We start from the raw sequence: 21,376 nt of genomic DNA on the forward strand, positions 1-21,376 counted from the left end.
GACAGTTATAGCTTTGGGACCTGGGGAAAGGTGTGGGAATTATGTTGGATAAATGCATTAGCTGGAGATTTCTGCCAAAATGATAAGCAACTAAATAGAGAGACAAGGTGGATGAAGTAATATCTTTTACTGGCCCAAAACTTTCGAGCCATGGCTTATTACAACGATCTGTAACCAACTAAATCCTCTTTTCGTCCTATGACTGCAAAGGACTGTTAGTGGGCCACTCTACCTTGAATGGTCCCTTGGAATAGAATATGTGCTAACAACCTATACTAAACAATCAGTTCCACCTTGCATTTAGCTGTGGTGCTTGGAGTACCTTTCCCAGACCTGAAGAAGAGCTCTGTATGGCTTGAAAGCTTGTCTCTCTCACCAACATAAGTTGGTCCATAAAAGATATTACCTCACCCACCTTAACTTTAATATCCTGGGACCCAACTACACTACATAAAGTAACTAAATAGTAAATGATATTGGGGAATTATTTTGTAATATTAGATAAGGTAATCATTTGATCAGTTAACTCCCCTTTGAGATGACCAATTATTTTGGCTATGCACAAACTCTTACACTTACTTACCCGCATAGTTTACACTTGGTTAATGTTTGATGCTCTCTGCAATCGTAACAGTTAGAAATGTAATTTTTCTTCAATCAAAGCTTACATTCTTGAGCACAGTTCTTATAGCATAAAGTGGGTTCTCAGCAACCCTGATGCCTGTGGAGTCGCAAAGAAAACACTGCTCTAATTGTTATACAGAGATGCAAATAACACTGGCTTAGAAGTTCGATCTTTTCCAGCCTCAAAAATAGCCCTTGATTCGGCAAACAGGGTTGGCCTGTGGAGCTGCATTGGCAGTGATTCCTAAATATAGACAAGGGTGTGCAGGGGTCTGTACCAGTATATAGAACTATACTGATTTCTGGTCAATACTTTCTGTGACAAAGTTCCTGCTCTACCTTAGTGGGTCTTGTGCTTATTGGCGGATTTGCTCGCCTTGGAACTTCACGGCGGCACTCAGCTTGGCCGTTTTTCTGAACCCACAGTGCAGGTTGACTCCTCCTGTGTCTGACCAGGAGTTGGGAGGATTTGGGAGGAACCCGCGCCCGCCCTCTACTCCGGGTTCCAGCCCAGGGCCCTGTGGAATGCAGCTGTCTAGAGTGCCTCCTGGAACAGCTGTGCGACAGCTACAACTCCCTGGGCTACTTCCCCATGGCCTCCTCCCAACACCTTCTTTATCCCCACCATAGGACCTTCCTCCTGGTGTCTGATAATGCTTGTACACCTCAGTCCTCCAACAGTCCACGTTCTCACTCTCAGCTCCTAGTGCCTCTTGCTCCCAGCTCCTCGCACGCACACCACAAACTGAAGTGAGCTCCTTTTCTGAAAACCCAGGTGCCCTGATTAGCCTGCCTTAATTGATTCTAGCAACTTCTTGATTGGCTGCAGGTGTTCTAATCAGCCTGTCTTACTTGTCTCCAGAAGGTTCCTGATTGTTCTGGAACCTTCCCTGTTAGGAAACGGAACGTCTTTTGCTTGCTCCTCAGCTATCTGCTTTCTATTCTTTCCTAAAGCCTCCTGGCCCGGATTTTTCTTACTTTTTGCATCTGCCTTAGTCCCCCCCCGACCGGGCCAGACGCTTTTTTTTTATTTTTTTTTTCATTTTTTGTGTTTTTTTTCCCATCTACGTCCTTCGCCGGCCATCCCCCCCCACGCCTGCTTTCGGGCGCAGCTATTTGCCTCAGCTGAGCCCCCGGAGGAGGGGGGGGAAGATTGCCGATTTTGCTGTCCAGAGAGGGGAGTGGAAACCCCCAGACCCAGCCGTTTCGCCAGTAGCTCGGACCTTATAGCATTCTTAACATACCGGAGGACTTGGAACACAGCCAACACAGCCGGAGACGGAGATTCCTTCGGACAGAAGAAATAATATAAATCATCGTGACGGAGGCCGTAAGACTGAGTAACTTTTTGAATTATGCTCTCGTGGGGGGGAGTTTGACTGTGATTACTTGCGTTTGTGGCGGCACAGGGGGTGTGGCGTGGAGACCCCCACCCCCGATCCATCGGTGCCCCTACCCCCCCCATCGTTATTACAACTGTCACGGCCCCCCCGCAGTCTGTCCCTGCTGGCAATCTGCCATCTCCCTTCGGATCCAGCTGTTTGCTTTGAACTTTGCCTTCCGGACCGGACCTAACAACCGACCAACCGAGACTCTTTGGACAGACGTGTGTGGGTCTGCACCCCCCCCCCCGGATTGCTTATCCCACAGTTTGCCCCTTTTACTGGACCCCGATTTTGTTCCCCCCCTCCTCCCAGACCCCCTCCCTCGGCATTTTTTCCCTTCCCGTCCGCAGCCAGCGGAGGGAGGGGCTATTCTGCCTCCCCCCCCCTCCTTCCGGTGTCTCCCTGTCTCTCCCTGCTCACAATGGCGGGGAACGAGAGGGGTGAGACTGCTTCAATAAAATTAGTTGTCCCTTCCCCACCACCACCCCAGCCCAACCCCCAAGGTCCCCCCCCTACTACTATTGTTAAGGTACTTGCCACCCCCCCTGCTGGGGCACCGGTAGCAGGAGGCACCAGGGTGATTGCTGCTGCTGCTGCTGCACCCATCACCCCCCCAGATTCTAGGAAACCCCCCCCGGTTCGCAAGAAGGGCCAGGGCGGGTGGAAAGGAAAGGGCCCCGCTAAAACCACTGAGCCCTCCATGGCGGGAGCTGCCCCCACCGCTGCGGCCTCGTCATCAACCGTGGCGCCCCTCCCAGCGTTTCCCTCCACCAGCTCTGCGATTGTCCCTCCCCCGGCCCCCAGGACGTATGCCCGGGCGGCAGCGGGCTCCCCGCTGCCTGCCGCCTCGTCATCTCGCCGCCCCCCTGCCTCTGCCACCATCACCAGCGGCCGAGGCCCTTTCCCCGCCTTGACCAGGAAGCACGGCGTCCGTTGCCTCCTGGTGCCCGCCTCGCCCCACGTGGAGACATACGTGCAGGCGTTGGCGAAGGTGGTAGGACCCACGGCTATTGTGGCGGCCTCCAAGATGTATGGGAAGGTCGTTTTCTTCTTAGCCTCGGAGGATGCCGCCCAGGAGGCGGTGGAGAGGGGCCTGACGGTAGGGGGGGTGTTTGTCCCCCTAGAACCGTTAGAAGACCTGGGCGTTCGCCTTGTCCTTACCTCCGTTCCTCCCTTCTTACCCAATGCTGCCCTGTTACCCGCTCTTTCCACCCTGGGGAAACTTGTTTCTGTCATCAGCCCTCTCCCGTTGGGCTGCAAGGACCCCACCCTCCGTCACATTTTTTCGTTCCGCCGGCAAGTGCAGCTTCTACCACCGGCAGGGGCGCGTGACGGAGAGGCGCTTGAGGGGTCCTTTCTAGTCCCCTACGAGGGAGCCCGCTATCGGGTCTTTTATTCTACCGGAGAGGCCCGGTGCTACCTCTGCCGCTCAGCGGGGCATGTCCGCAGAGACTGCCCTTTGGCTCGGGGGGGAGGGGCACCCGAAACCCCCGAGACCCGGCAGGACATCGGCCCCGTCGCTGCCGACGCCCCTGGCTGCCCAGTACCTGAAACCAATCCTCCTCCTATTCGACCCATCGCTGCTCCCGTCCGGGCCCAAGAGATACCTTCCCTACAATGCCCGGGCGAGCAAGGGGTTTCCACCCTTGCTAGTACCACCCCAATAGAGCCCATGGAGGAGGGTGTGGCAAGGATGTTATCGGGTATAAGAGAGGGCCCTCCCCAAGGAGAAGCCCCCGCCCCTCATATTGCCCCACCGCTACCTCCCCGAACCCCTAAACCATCGCCTCCGCCCCCTGACACGACCCCTGCTAACCAACCCCCAGATGATGCTATGGAGGGATGGACCCTAGTCCAGGGGAAGCGAGGCAAGCGGAAGGCTCGAGCTCCGCTGCATCCACCCGACGCGGAAGCCCCCCGGAAGACCAGGAAAGGAGGCACTGCTATCGAGCCTCCCGCCACGGCCGCGAGCGAGATCCATCCGCCGGTGTCGGAAGGGGAAGACGGACTGGCATTGGAGGGCAGAATCCCCCCTCCACGGGAAACCCTCCCCTCCGAGACTCCTGAGGACACCCCTTCTGCCTGGATGCTACCCGAACCCCCCGCGGACCCCGAGGCGGCCGTTGAGGCTGGCCCTAGAGGAGAGGCCCCCGGGGTGGCAGGAGTTGGCCTCTCCTCCGTGTATGCGGAGATTGAGGCCCTAGATTTGACCCCGGTCACCCAGGGAGGGGATGATTTGCTGCCGGCCGGCCTCGAGCTGGGCAGCCTTACCCCAGCCTCCCTTTCCCCATGCTCCCTCCCCCTTTTTGCCTTCCCGGGTGAGCACCCTGCAGAAGGCGGCCCACCACCTGCTGCCGTGACCGCTAAAATCACCATGGAGCCAGCACCTAGCATTATTGGGAGCCCCTCCCCTTCCCCCTTAACCCTTGATTCTGCTCAGGAGGCACTTTCCTTTATCTGCTCGCCTCCTGCACCCCAGAGCCTTACCCCTGCCCCTGCCCCCACCCCTGCCCCTGCCCAAGGTCCCTCCTCCTGCAATGTTAATGCCGCCCCTGGGGTTATTTCCTTTCCGCCTTTTGCAGACTCCCCCCAGGGAGCAGTCTTTGCACTTTCTAGTCGCGACCCGTTAGGAGTGGCAATTTTTCCCCTGCCATCCCCCTCCACCCCAAGGCGTGAATTGAATTTAATAACCCCAGCCTGTCAGACGCCCCGTCGGTGGTCCGCACCCTGTCTACCTGCCTTAGCGGACCACGAGGCTGTATTAAGAGGCCCATTAGGGAATACCTCGGGGATTGTAACCCCACCCCCCCATGAGCTGCGGCATGCGCTACGGAAGTTCCTAGAGCACTCCCGTGGCGCCCGCAATAGGGCACAGCTGGCTCTTCGGCTATGGGGGGACTTTGATCAACTCCTCCAGGCCACAAAGGCCCTTATGAAGGAGGGCAGGGGGCAAGGAAAGCGCGGTGCTGCGGCCTACGAGCGAGCCCGCAGCTTCCGAAGCGATCTACTCACCCACGGGATGGGTCATGGGTTGCTGCGCAACCCGCCGGGGGCCCTGAACCTCCCCGCCAATACAAGACCCCCACCCCCCCAGCCCTCCGTATGATGCCTCTTATTATTGCGACCCTGAATACCAGGGGCTGTAGGATGGCTCTCCGCAGGTCCCAGGTGCTCTCTTACCTTCGGGAGGGGAGGTACTCTGCAGTTTTCCTGCAGGAGACCCATACAGACCCGGCCGCCGAGGACAGGTGGCGGCTGGAGTGGGGGGACGGGGTATACTTTAGCCACTTTGCGACCTGGCAGGCTGGAGTGGCAACCCTATTCTCCCCCAACCTACGGCCTGAGGTGCTAGGGGTCAATGAGGCCGTGCCGGGCCACGTGCTGCACCTTCGAGTCCGTATGGAGGGGCTCGTGGTTAATTTTGTTAACATCTATGCCCCGCAAATGAGCTCCAGGCGGCCACAATTTTATCAGCAGGTGTCCGACTTTCTCGGCACCCTGGATTCGCACGAGTGCCTGGTCCTGGGAGGGGACTTTAACACCACCCTCGAGGAACGGGACTGCTCAGGGGCCGAACCGAGTCCGGCCGCTGCGAATATTCTCCAAGGGATAGTTGACCATCATTCCCTAGTGGACGTCTGGCGTGACCATCACCTAGATGACACCTCCACGTTTACCTTTGTTCGGGTGGAGGCCCATCGGTCACACCACTCTCGGTTGGACCGTATTTATTTATCCCGTTTCCATCTTTCACAGGCCCACTCCTCCGCCATTCGGCCGGCCCCATTCTCCGATCATCATTTAGTCGCTGTAACGGTTTCCCTCCGTGCAGAGAGACCGGGGCCGGCCTATTGGCACTTTAATAACAGCCTGTTGGAGGACGAGAGCTTTGTGATGTCCTTCCGGGAGTTTTGGTTGGCCTGGCGAGAGCAGTGGCGTGCCTTTCCCTCGGTGCGGCGATGGTGGGATCTCGGGAAGGTGCGCGCCAAGCTCTTCTGCCGTGACTACACTCGGGGCACCAGCCGACGGCGAAATGCGGCGATAGAGCAGCTGGAACGGGAGGTCTTAGAGATGGAGAGGCGCCTGGCCGCCGATCCCGAGGACCCGTCCCTCTGCGGAGCGTGCCGGGAGAAGCGGGAGGAGCTCCGGGCCCTTGAGGACCACCGGGCCCGAGGTGCCTTCGTTCGATCCCGCATCCGCCTCCTTCGGGAGATGGACCGCGGCTCCCGCTTCTTCTATGCCCTGGAGAAAACGAGGGGGGCCAAGAAACACGTCACCTGCCTTCTTGGGGAAGACGGCACCCCCCTCACGGGTCCGGAGGAGATGTGTGGGAGGGCCCGTGACTTCTACACAAGCCTTTTCTCCCCGGACCCGACCGATCCTGACGCTTGCGAGGTGCTCTGGGAGGAACTCCCCACGGTCAGCGTGGGCGACCGAGACCGACTAGAGCTGCCTCTCACCCTGGCCGAGTTCTCGGAAGCCCTCCGTCGCATGCCCACCAATAAATCTCCGGGCATGGACGGGCTGACCGTGGAGTTTTACCGCGCGTTCTGGGACATTCTCGGCCCAGACCTAGTCACCGTCTGGGCTGAGTCCTTGCAGAGCGGGGTCCTCCCTCTGTCATGCAGGCGAGCGGTGCTCGCTTTGCTGCCAAAGAAGGGGGACCTCCGCGATCTACGAAACTGGCGTCCCGTCTCACTCCTTAGCACGGATTACAAAATCGTAGCGAAAGCAATCTCGCTGCGGCTGGGGTCCGTGATGGCGGACGTGGTCCACCCAGACCAGACCTATACTGTCCCGGGTCGCAGCATTTTCGACAACCTCTTTCTCGTCCGAGACCTTTTGGAACTCGGGCGGAGAGATGGTCTATCGTTCGCCCTCCTGTCTCTTGATCAGGAGAAGGCGTTTGATAGAGTAGACCATGGGTACCTCCTGAGCACTCTGCAGGCGTTTGGATTTGGACCTCGGTTTGTGAGTTTTCTCCGGGTGCTGTATGCCTCCGCGGAGTGTTTGGTTAGGCTCAACTGGACCCTGACTGACCCGGTCAGCTTCGGGCGAGGAGTGCGGCAGGGGTGCCCCCTCTCGGGCCAGTTGTATGCTCTGGCGATCGAGCCTTTCCTCTGTCTCCTCCGCAGGAGGATGACAGGGTTGGTGCTGCGGGAGCCGGAGCTGCGGCTGGTCCTGTCGGCGTACGCCGATGACGTACTTCTCGTGGTCCAGGACCCGGGCGACTTGGCGCGAGTGGAGGCATGCCAAGCCATCTATTCGGCAGCCTCCTCCGCCCGAGTCAACTGGGTCAAGAGCTCTGGCTTGGCGGTGGGGGACTGGCGGCAGGTGAGCTCCCTCCCACCCGCACTTCAGACCATCCGGTGGAGTGCGGGTCCACTGCTCTATCTCGGCGTTTACCTTTCCGCCACGCATCCTTCCCCGCCGGAGAACTGGCAAAATTTAGAGGGCGGGGTGATAGAGCGGATCCGGAGATGGACGAGGCTTCTTCGATGTCTCTCCCTCCGAGGGAGAGCACTGGTGCTTAACCAACTAGTCCTGTCCACGCTCTGGTACCGGCTCAACACCCTGGCCCCGGCCCCGGGTTTCCTGACCCATCTCCGGAGATTGATTCTAGAGTTTTTTTGGTCAGGAATGCACTGGGCCCCTGTTGGAGTTCTTCATCTACCCCTGAAGGAAGGAGGGCAGGGCCTGAAGTGTCTGTACACTCAGGTCCGCGTCTTCCGCCTCCAGGCCCTGCAGAGGCTCTTTTATAGTGCAAGTAGTTCGGCGTGGAGCATACTGGCGCACGCCTTCCTGCGCCGTTTCCAAGGGTTTCGATATGACCGGCAGCTCTTTTATCTTTCTCCGAGGGGTTTTCCGCGAGACCTCTCCGGGCTGCCGGTCTTCTACCAGGACCTCCTCCGGACCTGGAAATTGTTTCTAACAACCAGGTCCGTGGCGGCCACCGTGGGGGCAGATCTCCTCACGGAGCCCCTGCTACACAACCCCCAGCTCCGTGTGCAGGTGGCGGAGTCCCGCTCGGTGCGCCAGAGGTTGGTCCTGGCGGAAGTTACGAGGGTCGGAGACCTCCTGGACTACGACCGGAGAGACTGGCTGGATCCCCTGATGCTCGCTCGGCGCATGGGGCTCTCCAGCCTCCGTACCCCCCGGCACGTACTTCAGGAGGTGAAGGCCGCCTTGACCCCCGCTGCTCGGGCTTATGTTAGCCGAGCCTTGTGCGAGGGCACACCCCGCCCATCCCTTACCCCAGGCCCGCCGGACCTTTCCATCGGGCCCCCACCCCATAGATCCCAACACACCCCTCACCCTTTCACTGCAAGCCGGCTGCACGAACTGCAGCCGGTTAGCTTTCAAATTGCTTCACGGAAATATTTATATACACTTACGCTTCACACCCTTCACGCCCACACCCTGGTGTCCCGCCCCGATACAAAGTGGTGGGATCTCCTGCCACCTTTGGAGGGTGAGCAACCTCGGTGGGCCAGCCTGTATTCCACCCTGGTCCCAAGGCCCGTCGGGGACATCAGTTGGCGGCTCCTTCACGGAGCTGTGAGCACGGGCGTGTTTTTGACACGGTTTACCCCCATTCCGGACACTTGTCCTTTTTGTAATGTGAGGGAAACCCTGGTGCACGTGTATTTAGAGTGTGCCAGATTGCAACCCCTTTTCCGGCTCCTCACAAATATTTTATTACGCTTCTGGCTTCATTTTTCCCCCCACCTTTTTATTTATACACTTCCCATTCGTGGCCCCACAAAGTTGCGGGATCTTCTGGTCAACCTCCTCCTAGCTTTGGCTAAAACAGCCATTTACAAAACCAGAGAGAGGAGGTTGGCCCATGAAACGTCCTGCGATTGTGGGGCCGTTTTCCGATCCTCAGTACACTCACGTATCCGAGCGGAGTTCCTCTGGGCGGCGTCCACCGACTCCCTTGAAGCCTTCGAGGAGCGGTGGGCGCTGTCTGGGGTTCTCTGCTCGGTGACCCCGTCCGGTTCCCTCCGTCTGACCCTTTGATTGAGGGGAAGAGCGAGAGACGCCAGCCCCAGCCATTGCCGCTGTGGATACCATCATTCCTGTCATCTAGGAGGGGTCCTATAATACATGGGTGTCTACCCCCCCCCCTCCCTAAACCGCCCACCCCGCAGCCGTGCCCATCTTACCGGGCACTCTCAGGAGAGGGAGGATCGGTGACACTGGGCGCGGCACTGGGTAACTCGAGGGGGTGGAAGACCACGAGTGTCGAGGAAGCCCCCCCGCTCTAGGCCACCAGGTAACTCAGGAGGGTGGAAGACCATGAGTGTCGAGGAAGCCCCCCCGCTCTGGGCCCAGGCTAGCCTGAACACTTCTCCCTCCTGAAAGCTGCTGTGTTATACCTTCTGATTGCGTTGTTTTGTTGCATAGTTGTTTTGTTTCCTTTGGTAATTCTGTAAGCGTTACCAATAAACTTTCTTTTTGTTTCAAAAAAAAAAACCTTCCCTGTTCCCTTACCCAGGGAAAAGGGACCTCCTTCGCTTGCTGCTTAGCTGTCTGCTTTCTATGCTCTCCTAAAGCCCTCTGGCCTGGATTTTTCTTACTTTTTGACCCTGCCTTAGTTCCCCCCCGACCGGGCCAGATGCTTTTTCTTCGTTTTGTTTTTTTTTTTGCTGTTTTTTTTGCTGCCGTTCGAGTGCTGGTCAGTTGCCAGCTTGCTGCCAGCCCCCCCCCCCCCCCCCACGCCTGCTCTCGGACGCCGCTTTTGCCCCAGCTGAAATCCCCAGAGGAGGGGGGGAGGACTGCCGACCCGCTACCCGGAGGAGGGGAGTGGAAGTCCCCAGACTCAGCCGTTTTGCTGTTATTTCTAAACCCGTACCGAGCTAGGAAGATTCTTCTTATCTCTGCAACATTCTTGGCCTGCTGAAAGCCTCATCACAAAACCAGAAGAGAAGATAGCTGACAGAAAAAATCACCCAGGGAAGCTACGAACCATCATGGAGGGGGCCGTAAGACTGAGTAACTTTTGAATTGTACTCTCGTGTGGGGGGAGTTTGACTGTGTTTTAATTGCGTTTGTGGGGGCACAGGGGGTGTGGCACGGAGCTGCCCCCTGATCCATCGGTTCCCCCCCCCAACACTACTACGACCGTCACGGCCCCCCCGCCATCTGTCCCTGCTGGCAACTTGCCATCTGCCTTTGGATTCAGCTGTTTGCTTTGAATTTTGCCGCTCAGACCAAACACAACAGCTGACCAAACGAGACTCTTTGGACAAACGTGCGTGGGTCCATGTCCCCCCCCGCTCCTGCCCCGGACTGTTTACCCCACAGATTGCCCCTATTACCGGACCCCAACTCCTGTTTTCCTCCCCCATCCAGTCCGACCCATTTGGCACCCCCGCCCCCCCCGCCTGCAGCCCAGCAGGGAGGAGTGGTTAATCTGCTTCCCCCTCCCCCCTCCTCCTTCTGGTGTCTCCCCGTCTCTCCCTGCTCACAATGGCGGGGAATGAGAGGGGTGAGGCCCCTCTAACAACCTCAGTTGCCTCTCCCCCACCTACCCCCCAGCCCTCCCCCCCCCCACTGCTGTCAAAACATCTGCCACCGCCCCCGCTGGGGCAGCAGGAGGCACCCGGGCAATTACTGCCGCTGCAACATCCACCGCCCCCCCCCCGATTCTAGGACACCCCCCCCCCCCCGTTGGCCGGAAAGGCCAGGGTGTGAAGAAAGGAAAGGGCCCCGCTAAAACCACCAGGCCCTCCATGGCAGGGGCTGCCCCCACCGCTGTGGCCTCGTCATCAACCATGGCATCCCTCCCCGCTGTTCCCTCCACCAGCTCTGCGAGCGTTCCTCCCCCGGCCCCCAGGACGTATGCCCGGGCGGTGGCACCCCCCCCCCCGCCTGCCGCCTCGTCATCTTGCCCAACCACCGCCTCCGCTACCATCAATAGCGGCCGGGGCCCCTTTCCCACCATGACCAGGAAGCACGGCATCCGTTGCCTCCTGGTCCCCGCCTCGCCCCACGTGGTGACATACGTGCAGGCATTGGCGAGGGTGGTAGGACCCATGGCTATTGTGGCAGCCTCCAAAATGTACAGGAAGATCTTCTTTTTCTTAGCATTGGAGGCTGCCGCCCAGGAGGCGGTGGACAAGGGCCTGGCGGTGGGGGGGGGTGTTTGTCCACCTGGAGCCGCTAGAGGACCTGGGCGTTCGCCTAGTCCTCACCTCCGTCCCTCTCTTTCTACCCAATGCCGCCCTGTTACCCGCTCTCTCCACCCTGGGGAAACTTGTTTCTGTCATCAGCCCTCTCCCATTGGGCTGCAAGGACCCCACCCTCCGTCACGTCCTCTCGTTCCGCCGGCAAGTGCAGCTTCTACCGCCGCCACCGGCGCGTGACGGAGAGGCGTTCGAGGGGTCCTTCGACTAGTCCTTCCTAGTCCCCTACCAGGGAGCCCGCTATCGGGTCTTTTACTCCACGGGAGAAGCCCGGTGCTACCTCTGCCGCTCAGCGGGGCATGTCTGAAGAGACTGCCCTTTGACCCAGCGGGGAGGGGCACCCGAGATCCCCGAGACCCGGCAGGATGTCGGCTCCGTCGTTGCCGACGCCCCTGGCTGCCCGCACCTGAAACCACCTCTCCTCCTGCTCGATCCACCGCTGTTCCCGTCCGGGCCCAAGAGACACCTCCCCTACAACGCCCAGACGAGCAAGGGAGTCCCACCCTTGCTATTAACAATCCAGCAGAGCCTATGGAGGAGGGTGCAGCAAAGATATTACCGGGTATAGGAGAGGGCCCGCCCCAAGGAGAACCCCCCGCCCCTCATGCTGCCTCACCGTTACCCCCCCCGAACCATCACCTCTGCCCCCCGACACGACCCCTGCTACCCAACCCCCAGACGACGCTATGGAGGGCTGGACCCTATTCCAGGGGAAGCGAGGCAAGCGGAAGGCTCAAGCTCCGCTGCACCCATCCGATGCGGAGGCCCCCCGGAAGACCAGGAAGGGAGGCACTGATACTGAGCCTTCCGCTATGACCACGAGTGAGATCCATCCGCTGGTGTCGGGAGGGGAAGACAGAATGGCATTGGAAGGTAGAATCTCCCCTCCACGGGAGACCCTCCCCTCCGAGACCCCTGAGGAAGCCCCTTCTACCCGGATACCACCCGAACCCCCCGCGAACCCCAAAGCAACCGTCGAGGCGGGCCCCAGAGGAGAGGCCCCCGGAGTAGCAGAAGACAACCTCTCCTCCGTGTATGAGGAGATTGAGGCCCTAGGTTTGACCCCGGTCACCCAGGGAGAGGATGATCTACTGCCGGCTGGCCTCGATCTGGGCAACCTCACCCCAGTCCCCCTTTCCCCATGCTCACTCCCCCTAACCGCCTTCCCGGGCGGGCACCCTACAGAAGGTGGTCCACCACCTGATGCCATGGCCGCCAAATCCACCACAGAGCCTGCGCCTAGCATCACCAGTGCATCTATATGAGTCATCAGTGGGTTACTGAATGCTGGATTCCTGAGTATCAGTAATACCAAGGAGATCTCTAACTGTACCTCAGCTCTGAAAATGTGTGCACTTTCAGCTGCTGTCATTAGGCACTCCTTTTTTTTAACTTTAATGGGAAGATCAATCTGAGTGTTCCTTTCTTCTTGGTATCCTTTGTGTTTGTTTCAAATGTCCTCAGGGACAATCCTGAAGGAGCCAGTTTATTTATATACCTTCTGGAATTTTCACCACTTGTGATAATAAGTTTCAACACCATTTATCATTAGACCTTACAGCCCCTTTTTAATTTCCCTCTATTTTGGTCTTCTGGGAGCAGATTTTTCTCTGATGAAATAACTATATTAAAACAAAAATGAAAAAAAAAAAGCAGATGCGCACACTTCACTGCGTGTTTTGACAGCATTGTCAGCAAGGTGGTTTTGAATTTGTATGTTTGATATGTTATCACACAGTTACATACTGCCACCTTGAGTGCTTGTTGAAGTATATCTGTTCAAACTTTAAATTCCATGCAAATGATACTTTTAATTTTCCATTAATCAAATATTTAATCATTTGTTTTATTCTCCCAGACTTTGCACATTGGAAGCTCGCATTTGGCTCCACCAAAACCAGACAAACAGTTTTTGATTTCACCTCCAGCCTCTCCTCCTGTTGGTTGGAAACAAGTAGAAGATGCTACACCAGTCATTAACTATGACCTTCTCTATGCTATCTCCAAGCTAGGGCCAGGTAAGAAGGATTCTAAGCTTAAAGTTTTAATACTTGTGTTTGAGTAAAAAATGACTTGGAATACTAGTAATAATTCAAAAAGATTTTTCCTCCAAGATATTTGTTCATTATCAATTAAATTACTAACTACAGAAAACACTCTGAAGTTTTTTTTATGTCAAGGATTGTTTTCGAAATCACCTTTTTGTATCAAAAAGATAAAAATTTCCATAGGAATATCCTTGCCAGAAGAAAACATTCTTGCTGAGTCATACAACATGAATTATAAGATTATAAAATTTAAAATAAAATTGTAACTCTAACATAAGTTTCCCCAGAAATAAAATGGCACTTCTAAAATATTTATATTTTAACTATATAGCTACTACTTTTTCTTAAACATGGTTGCTGTTGTTCAACCATCTGACAGTAAATTAATAACTGACATAGGTCTAGCCACTTTCATCAGAGGATTTGCAGACGTTGCACATATTAAGTCTCACACCACTGTGATGTTGTGTTGTATCCATTTGATAAAGGTTTTTTTGAAATCAGAGAGGATAAGTGACTTATCACACTGTAAGTCAGTGGCAGAGGGGAATAGAGGAAGCTCTAAGAGCCTGGCTCCCATTTATCTGCAGAGCTGGAGGCAGAATCCCTTGTTTGTTCTGTGGGAGCTTTCATCAATTTTCTGTAGAACTATTTGGGAAAAACTGTGCAAGGGACACCTTACAGACTATCCAGCCTGGCTTGCTCTTTGGTTCCCTAAAATATCTGATGTCGCAAGCACCACAATTTGTATGGTGATGCAGCTGCTAAGATACTGAGGTCTTAAAAGCATGAGGATAAAACATACCAAACTGAGTGGAACAGAAGAAAAAGTGACCAGAGGAACACACACAGAAATATGAGTGCTGGTTTCTTTCTCCTACAGAAAAGGTATTTGAAAATAATAAATTGTAGGGTTGACTAATGACTAATCAATGGACATAACAAAATTATAACACAGCCTATCTAAATGCTATCCAAGTAGATGTGTAAAATCCCTTCTAGCGAATTCTGTTGTTACACAGGAATCCCAGGGCAGAATTCAGCCCTTTAGGTTTTGGTCAGCAAAACTATATCTAACTTCATTAACTTCTGCCAGTGGAAGCCTTGGAAGAAATCTGCTTCTGTGGTTTTAAATCTTCATGGTATGGAGATGGACAGTTCTCCTGAATGATCAGATTTGATCATACTGTTCAAATTTTGCGGATGAGACAAACCTGGTAGAGTTGCAAACACTTTGGAGGCTAGAGCTAAAATTCAAAGGGATCTTGATAAATTGGAGAACTGGGCTATGGACAACAAAATGAAATTCAACAAAGGTAAATGTAAGGTGCTATACGTCGGGAAGAAAAAACATATGCACAAATACAGAATGGGGGATAACTGGCTTGGCAGCAGCACTGCTGAGAACATCTGGTAATTGTGGTGGATCACAACCGTAACACGAGTCGTCAATGCGATGTTGCAAAAAAAGCAAATGCAATTTTGGGTTGCAATAACCAAGGTATAGCATGCAAGTCACAGGAGGTGATAGTACCACTCTACTTGGTGCTGGTTAGTCTTCAGCTGGAGTTGTGTGTCCAGTTTTGGTCACTGCTGTATAGAAAGGATGTAGAGAAACTGGAAAGGATCCGAAGGTAAGCGACAAAGATGATCAAAGGGATGGAATGCAAGCCATATGATCAAAGGCTGAAGGAACTGGGTATGTTTAGTTTGGAACAGCATAGATGAAGTAAGGACACGACTGCAGTGTTCAAATACTTGAAAGGCTGCCATAAAAAAGATGGAGAAAAGATGTCTCTCTTGCCACAGAGGCAGGGCCCTCTCTAGGTTTTTTGCCACCCCAAGCAAAAAATTTGCCTCCCCAAGCTCCGAGAGTGCAACTGCCCAAGCATCCCTGGAATTTTGCCTTCCCAAGCACATGCTTGCTTTGCTTCTGCCTATAGCCAGTCCTGCACAGAGGGCAGGGGGTTCAAACTGCAGCATAGAAGATTTGATTAAATGTCAGGAAATACTTCCTCACTGTAAGAACAGTAGGACAATGATACTCACACCTTCTTGTCAATTGTTAGAAATGGGCAATGTCTACCTTGATTGCATTCGCCTCATTAGCACTACAAAAGTAATTTTCCTCCTTTGATATTCACCCCTTCTTGTCAACTGTTGAAAATAGGCCACTTCCACCTTAATTGATTTAGCTTCTTTAGCACTGATCCCCCCACTTGGTAAGGCAACTCCTATCTTTTCATGTGCTGTAATATTTATACTGCTTTCTGTATTTTTCACTCCAGGCATCTGATGAAGTGGGTTTTAGCCCATGAAAGCTTATGCCCAAACAAATTTGTTAGTCTCTAAGATGCCACAAGGACTCGTTGTTGTTGTTGTTTTTAAATTTAGACTGTTTGTTCTGTGCTTACTGTGTAGAATGGAGCTTTTTTGATCAGTTTTGCTAATGTTCTAACTTTCAGGAGAAAAGTATGAACTCCATGCTGCAACTGACACTACTCCCAGTGTTGTTGTCCACGTATGTGAGAGTGACCAGGAAAATGAAGTGGAGGAGGAAGAGGAAGGCATGAAGAAACCCAAACCAAAAATTATTCAGACAAGAAGGCCGGAGTATACTCCTACTCATTTAAGTTGAAGTGGTTCTAACTTTCAAGGGTTTCAAGTAGACGTATACAAGAAAAATGCTTACTATGGAAGTGTCAGGTCACAGGTTTGGTGGCAGTGGCTGCAGCAATAGTAGGAGAAATTCCAATGTAATTTAACTCAGAAAAACACTGGAAGTTTCCTCATTGTTTTTAATGCTGCACATTGGTTAATATGTATGGAACCGAAAATAAACTTCCAGATCAGAGTTAGGTGATCAGAAAAAGGCATTTTGAGAAACCTTCCTTGATAAGGAGTCCTAGGCTGCTTCATTATAAAACAGATGGGGAAAGCTTTCTTTGTTCTATCTCACATGATACGCCTCTAATTCATAGGCTAGACATATGTGAAGTACATGTGATACTGAGATGGTTTAAGGATATGGGAATTGTAAACATTTTTCTTAGGTTGTTTTGTGCATGTTGTTTACTGATGTTCAAAAATAACTTTGCATTATTTTCTATATAGTTTCTCACTTCACGCTTTTTGAAATCTGGGAAGTTGTCTTCAATGCTTATCTCTCAGCATCCTGGGTGTCTTACTGTATGTATGTTTTATTGGTACCCAGTTTCCAGTGGACATACAATTTATGTAGCACCTTATTTTGGTGCAATATAATTTGTGCTTTTAAAATTTTAATCTGTTATTAAATGCTTATGTGGGATTTTGTCTAGCAAAGTTATGGAAAAAGCTGTGCAATAGGAAAATTGTTCAAGTAAGTGTATTAAGTTATTTAAACTTTAAGTTATACGTTTTTAAGTAATGCTGGTTCAATTATTTTGATTTTCTCCTTTTGAAAAACAAAATTCTTAAACATGTAAATAAAGCTAGTACTGTATATTCACAGCAGTGTACAGTTTTCAGTGGGAAGTATGGCAAAGGAAGAAAACCTGAGCTGTATTACTTTTTACATTAACTTGTACATTGTAGCTGGTGCAGTTACACATTTTAACAGTGATTCAACACACATGATGTGAAATAGATGACAGATGTGTGGTATGTTTAAGTGGGATGGAGTGCCTTTTCCCCATTAATTTGTGATGGGATTGTTATACTAGTTGAACACTTGTATTTTTTCTAATGGCTATGTCCGTCCAATATGTATTCTCTTTTGGCTTTGTTTCCAAAACAGGCTGGTATTTAGAAATGCTTAGTACCAAGTAATAATGCATGCTTTATCAGTTCAGGTGATGGCTTGCTGTGGGAACAGATAAGCTTTCATTCTGTTTGGTTTGAGTACTGTTTTAAGGACAGTGACGAACGATGTACAAGTTTTCTGTCATGTTTACATAACAAACAAACACATGCTGTACCAGTTCAAGTGTTTCCAAGAATCTGCTTTTAAAATGGAGATTCTGACTTTGAAATATTTTAATACTTTTTTAAAATATACTAATATATTGACAAAAATATACTGTTGGGGGAGGACATGTTTCTCTTTTAGAAGGAGAGGTATTTTGGGGGTTCAGACATGTTTTTAGAAATAAAGACCCTGATCCTCTTTTTGAAGTCAGTGGGAACTTTGCCATTAGCTTCATTAGTAGTAAGACTAGGCTTGGGATCAGCATTGTAGCTGTTGTTGCATTAAAATGAAATGCGTTATGATGTGCCATTTGTAGTTAATGTTGACTTGGAAGCCCAACATAATACACTTTTGGGTAGAAATAGACAAATATTATAAAGAATACAATACTGTATGTACCGATGAATTTGTACAATCATTCCAACTGATAATACAGTATAGACTCCACACCACTAAAAGCGTACCATTGTGCTGACCAAGACACACAATGTTATTGTGACCAAAGAGAACAGAAACCTGTTAAACCTCAGTAATCATCTGGAGTTGTAGGGCCCTATTCTGATGGATTAGATTTACAGTAAGCATGCATGCACACAGACTGATGCTGAGTTTTGGTTCCTATCTGTGACAGAGAGAGAGATGCTCTCCCTGTGTATGTTATGTTGTTTGATACCAAGTTTGCAGGTGTAGAATGTCACCCAGCATAGCTTTAGGTCAGGCTGTGTTTTACTGCTGATTTCATACAGTATATAAATTCAGGGGCACATGAGTTACTTTTCTGTTACTGAAGTGTAAACATCAGACTGCAATGCATAACATTCTTTGTTCTTTTTATTTTTAAGTGCAGGATACAATGACCAAACTTAGAGAAACATCGAAGCACACAAATGTCTCTAGTATAGCTTTCTAAGGCTTCCCATGTAGCCAAAGATACTGCTGCTAAATTTTGATGCAGATGTTTTATATTTGCCCTTCATTCAGCACAAAACCTTTGGCCTAATTTCTGTAGCATTCTCCTCCATCTCCTCTTCTGCTGCCAGCATAGACCCTGAACACTGGGTGCTGTTACTGTTGCTTCTATGGGACTGCCAAGATGCATCAATTATTTTCAATAGAAAAGAGAATGTAAAACAAACAGTGACATGATTTGGAATGTTGGTACACATTAAGACATTCTGCATAATGGAGGTTGAAGGTAGTCATTCAGATTCAGAACTATGAATGATTTGGGCTGGCTGCAGTTTCTGCCACTCTCAACTGTATTTGTGAACATGGATTACTGGACGGTAACTGCCCATCTTGCTGTCCGCCCCCAGTTTATGTATCTTGGCCTATGTCTGTTCTCTTAGCACCAATGTGGTGTATGGATCACTCTGTTTCTGTATGAAAATAACAGCTGTTCTGTTAAGACAAACTGGTATTTTATAAGATTGTATAGTATGGGACATATTTAAATTAAAATATTTGGATTGTCTACTTATAAATGTCGTGTTGTTTATGCATGAAACTATAGTTAAAGATTTTGGTGTAAAAATGCTTAAACTTCAAGCATCCAAAAATGTACTTATGTTAGGATAAGGACTTTGTCCCCGCTTACTTGGTAGGCTCACATCCTTGCCAACCAAATTTAATATTAATTATGGGGGGGTGGGAGAATCCAGTTTGATAGTCTTTGATAGTCTTTTACAACATTGTTTAATCTCTTTAAAAATATTTTTCATAGTGTCAGTAGTTTCATATACGTAGCCAGCAAGCCTAGTCATTACAAAACATTACCAGGCATGCAAAATACATTAAAGGGCCACCTCTTAACCCAGGGTAAGAATTCTTTTATTCTAAAATAAGTGTGGAGAAAGGAGTTTTTGATGTCAATGTTAGTCTTTTACATTTCCTTCTGCATAGAAACTCTGTGATGTATCAGTATCTTACAATTGGCATTATTTACATTTATTGTGTGTAGCAACATTCTGCCTCTAATACAGACAAGCAATTCTCCAATTGAATTCAATGGAAGCCACTTACACATCAGAGGGAATAATTTGGCTCTTGATAAGACAGTACAACTAAGACTACAGGATTAATTGGACCAGTGTGCTTTAACTAGCACACCTCCTTAAATTCGTTCACTTTTTAGAAACAAATACATGGAAGTTGCTGTGTCTGGCTAGTTCCACTCTGTTTTGCTTATTGACTTTTTTTTTAATAAGAGTCTCACCCACTCTCATGAAACTCCAGAAAAATGAAAATGATATTCTGCCATTCAAGAAATCACATGCATATAAGAATGGTTACCAATGTGTGTTCATTCTTATGAAATTGGTACAGATGGGCTGTGTACAGTGCCATAAGTGTTAACAGAATATGGCCCTTACTCATAGTCAAGACAAGTCCAAAAATGCATAGGGCAAAAATTATTTTTAAGCAGGCTATTATTTCTAGCCATCAAGAATTACTTAACTATTTTGGGTTCTAATTCTTCAGGCTGGCATTGTCAAAGAAGCCTGAAGAAGTAAGGTGCCTAACTACCAATGAATTTCTCATGTCCTTTAAAAAATCCCAGCTACTGTACTTGCCTGCATAGTTAAACTATATTCTGCATTGTGCTAGAAGGAATGTCTTAGCAAAACAAGTTCTGTTAAAGTTGAAGCTCTCTACCTATAATTTGTTTGTATTCCAGTTGCACCTAGGAGCCCCAAATAATCAAAATAATAAAGTAATAGGTAGAATCCTACTTTATTCATGCAGAACTGAGTATCTAAATATTCGGTTTTTGGGCTTATGTTTCATCTTCCCATTTTTACTATAATCTTATATTAGCTCCAGTGCTCCAAAATTGTTGATAATCATTTTTAAATGATCACATAAATTATATTTAGTATAATTCATGTAATTGTTTGTAAAAATGCGAGTCACTGACCCATATTAACACTGAAAATAAAATACAGAATGTTGTATATCATGCGAATGGGTAGCGGAGCCAGAAGGATGTTTCGCATCATCCAGTCTAATCACCTGTATTTTGCGGGATGTTTTACTTAAAAACCCAGTCCTGCAATCTCTATACTCACAAAACTCCTCTTGCTTGAACAATGACTACAGCATTGGGGCCTACATCATTTACTTGTCCCCTCTAATCGGTATCTAAGTATCTAAAATAATGGAGTCCTACCACCTCTGTTGGTCTAACTACCCGGCTGTTAATGTCCCCATGCTTATCTCCACTGGCTGGTAGTGGGGGGACCAGGAAGCAGCTATTTTCCATAGAATGCTTTCCCTGCGGCTCTCTGGAGATGCTCCAGCAGACCGAGGCTCCATGAAGTTTAGGAGACACTCCCCTTGTCACTTTTTAAGGCCTGAAGCACCTCTCTTCCCCCACAAAAGATATGATAGCTCGATCCCATGGCTTCAAAACCATATTTTGATGATCTAGCACTTCCTCTTTTGAGTTTGTATATAGGCAGAATAGCATGGAGGAGCAGTAGACATTTTTTATATCTATATATATTTATAAACTCTTCAGTCCTTCATCCCATTGCTTTTTTGTGCTAACAAATTCTGACCCCGTGAATAATTATATTCTTTAACTTTTCCGGTTACTTTGAAGATATTTGTCACTTGCCCTTCTGTCTACTTTTCTAACCTATAAAAATATAGGTCCCTAATTTGTTCCTTATGTTTTATCCTTCAGTCTTTCTGCCATATAGTTGGCTGTTCCTTGTATTTTCTTTTTCTCCCAAAATGGTGGCACCCTCTGCATGCAGTCTACCACGTCCGGTTGCAACAGGGCTATTACTACTTTTGGTATTACACTAAGTTCTCCCTGCAAACACACACACATGCCGCTGTCTTCTTTTTTCATTTTGCAACAGCAATGTACGATTTGTCCATTTGCCGCCTGTCACCTCTGGATTTCTGTCAAACGGGTGACTTTTCCAGATGTACAGCCTTTTGATCCTTTCTTCTCACTAGCTGCGTAACTTTACACTTCTTAGGAATGAACATGATCTTGTTGAACACAATCCACACTCTTCTTGTTTGTCCAAAATTCAAGGGATAGTAATCTACAACTTCAGACCTTGATAATCATACACCTTCCTATATCATATATTAATGTATTAAATGGTATGGGTCGCATGCCTGGAGCTTTAACTGTCAATGAGCACTCTTTATAACGGCTAA

The 21,376-nt window shown here is 50.0% G+C and overlaps 1 protein-coding gene across 3 annotated transcripts in view; it reads left to right on the forward strand.

Annotated features, from left to right (window-relative positions):
• Positions 1-18,681, forward strand: part of RCAN1 (regulator of calcineurin 1) — an 82,458-nt gene extending 63,777 nt beyond the window's left edge. For all 3 annotated transcript variants that reach the window (XM_073361425.1, XM_073361433.1, XM_073361441.1), the window contains exons 3-4: positions 13,059-13,218; positions 15,714-18,681. In XM_073361425.1, the coding sequence (XP_073217526.1) occupies positions 13,059-13,218; positions 15,714-15,886 (333 nt within the window). In that variant the 3' untranslated portion in view covers positions 15,887-18,681. The remainder of the gene's footprint in view (positions 1-13,058; positions 13,219-15,713) is intronic.
• The last annotated feature ends 2,695 nt before the right edge of the window (positions 18,682-21,376 follow it).

This window comes from Lepidochelys kempii, chromosome 1 (assembly GCF_965140265.1).
Source record: "Lepidochelys kempii isolate rLepKem1 chromosome 1, rLepKem1.hap2, whole genome shotgun sequence".
In the NCBI taxonomy this organism is placed as follows: Eukaryota; Metazoa; Chordata; order Testudines; family Cheloniidae; genus Lepidochelys; species Lepidochelys kempii.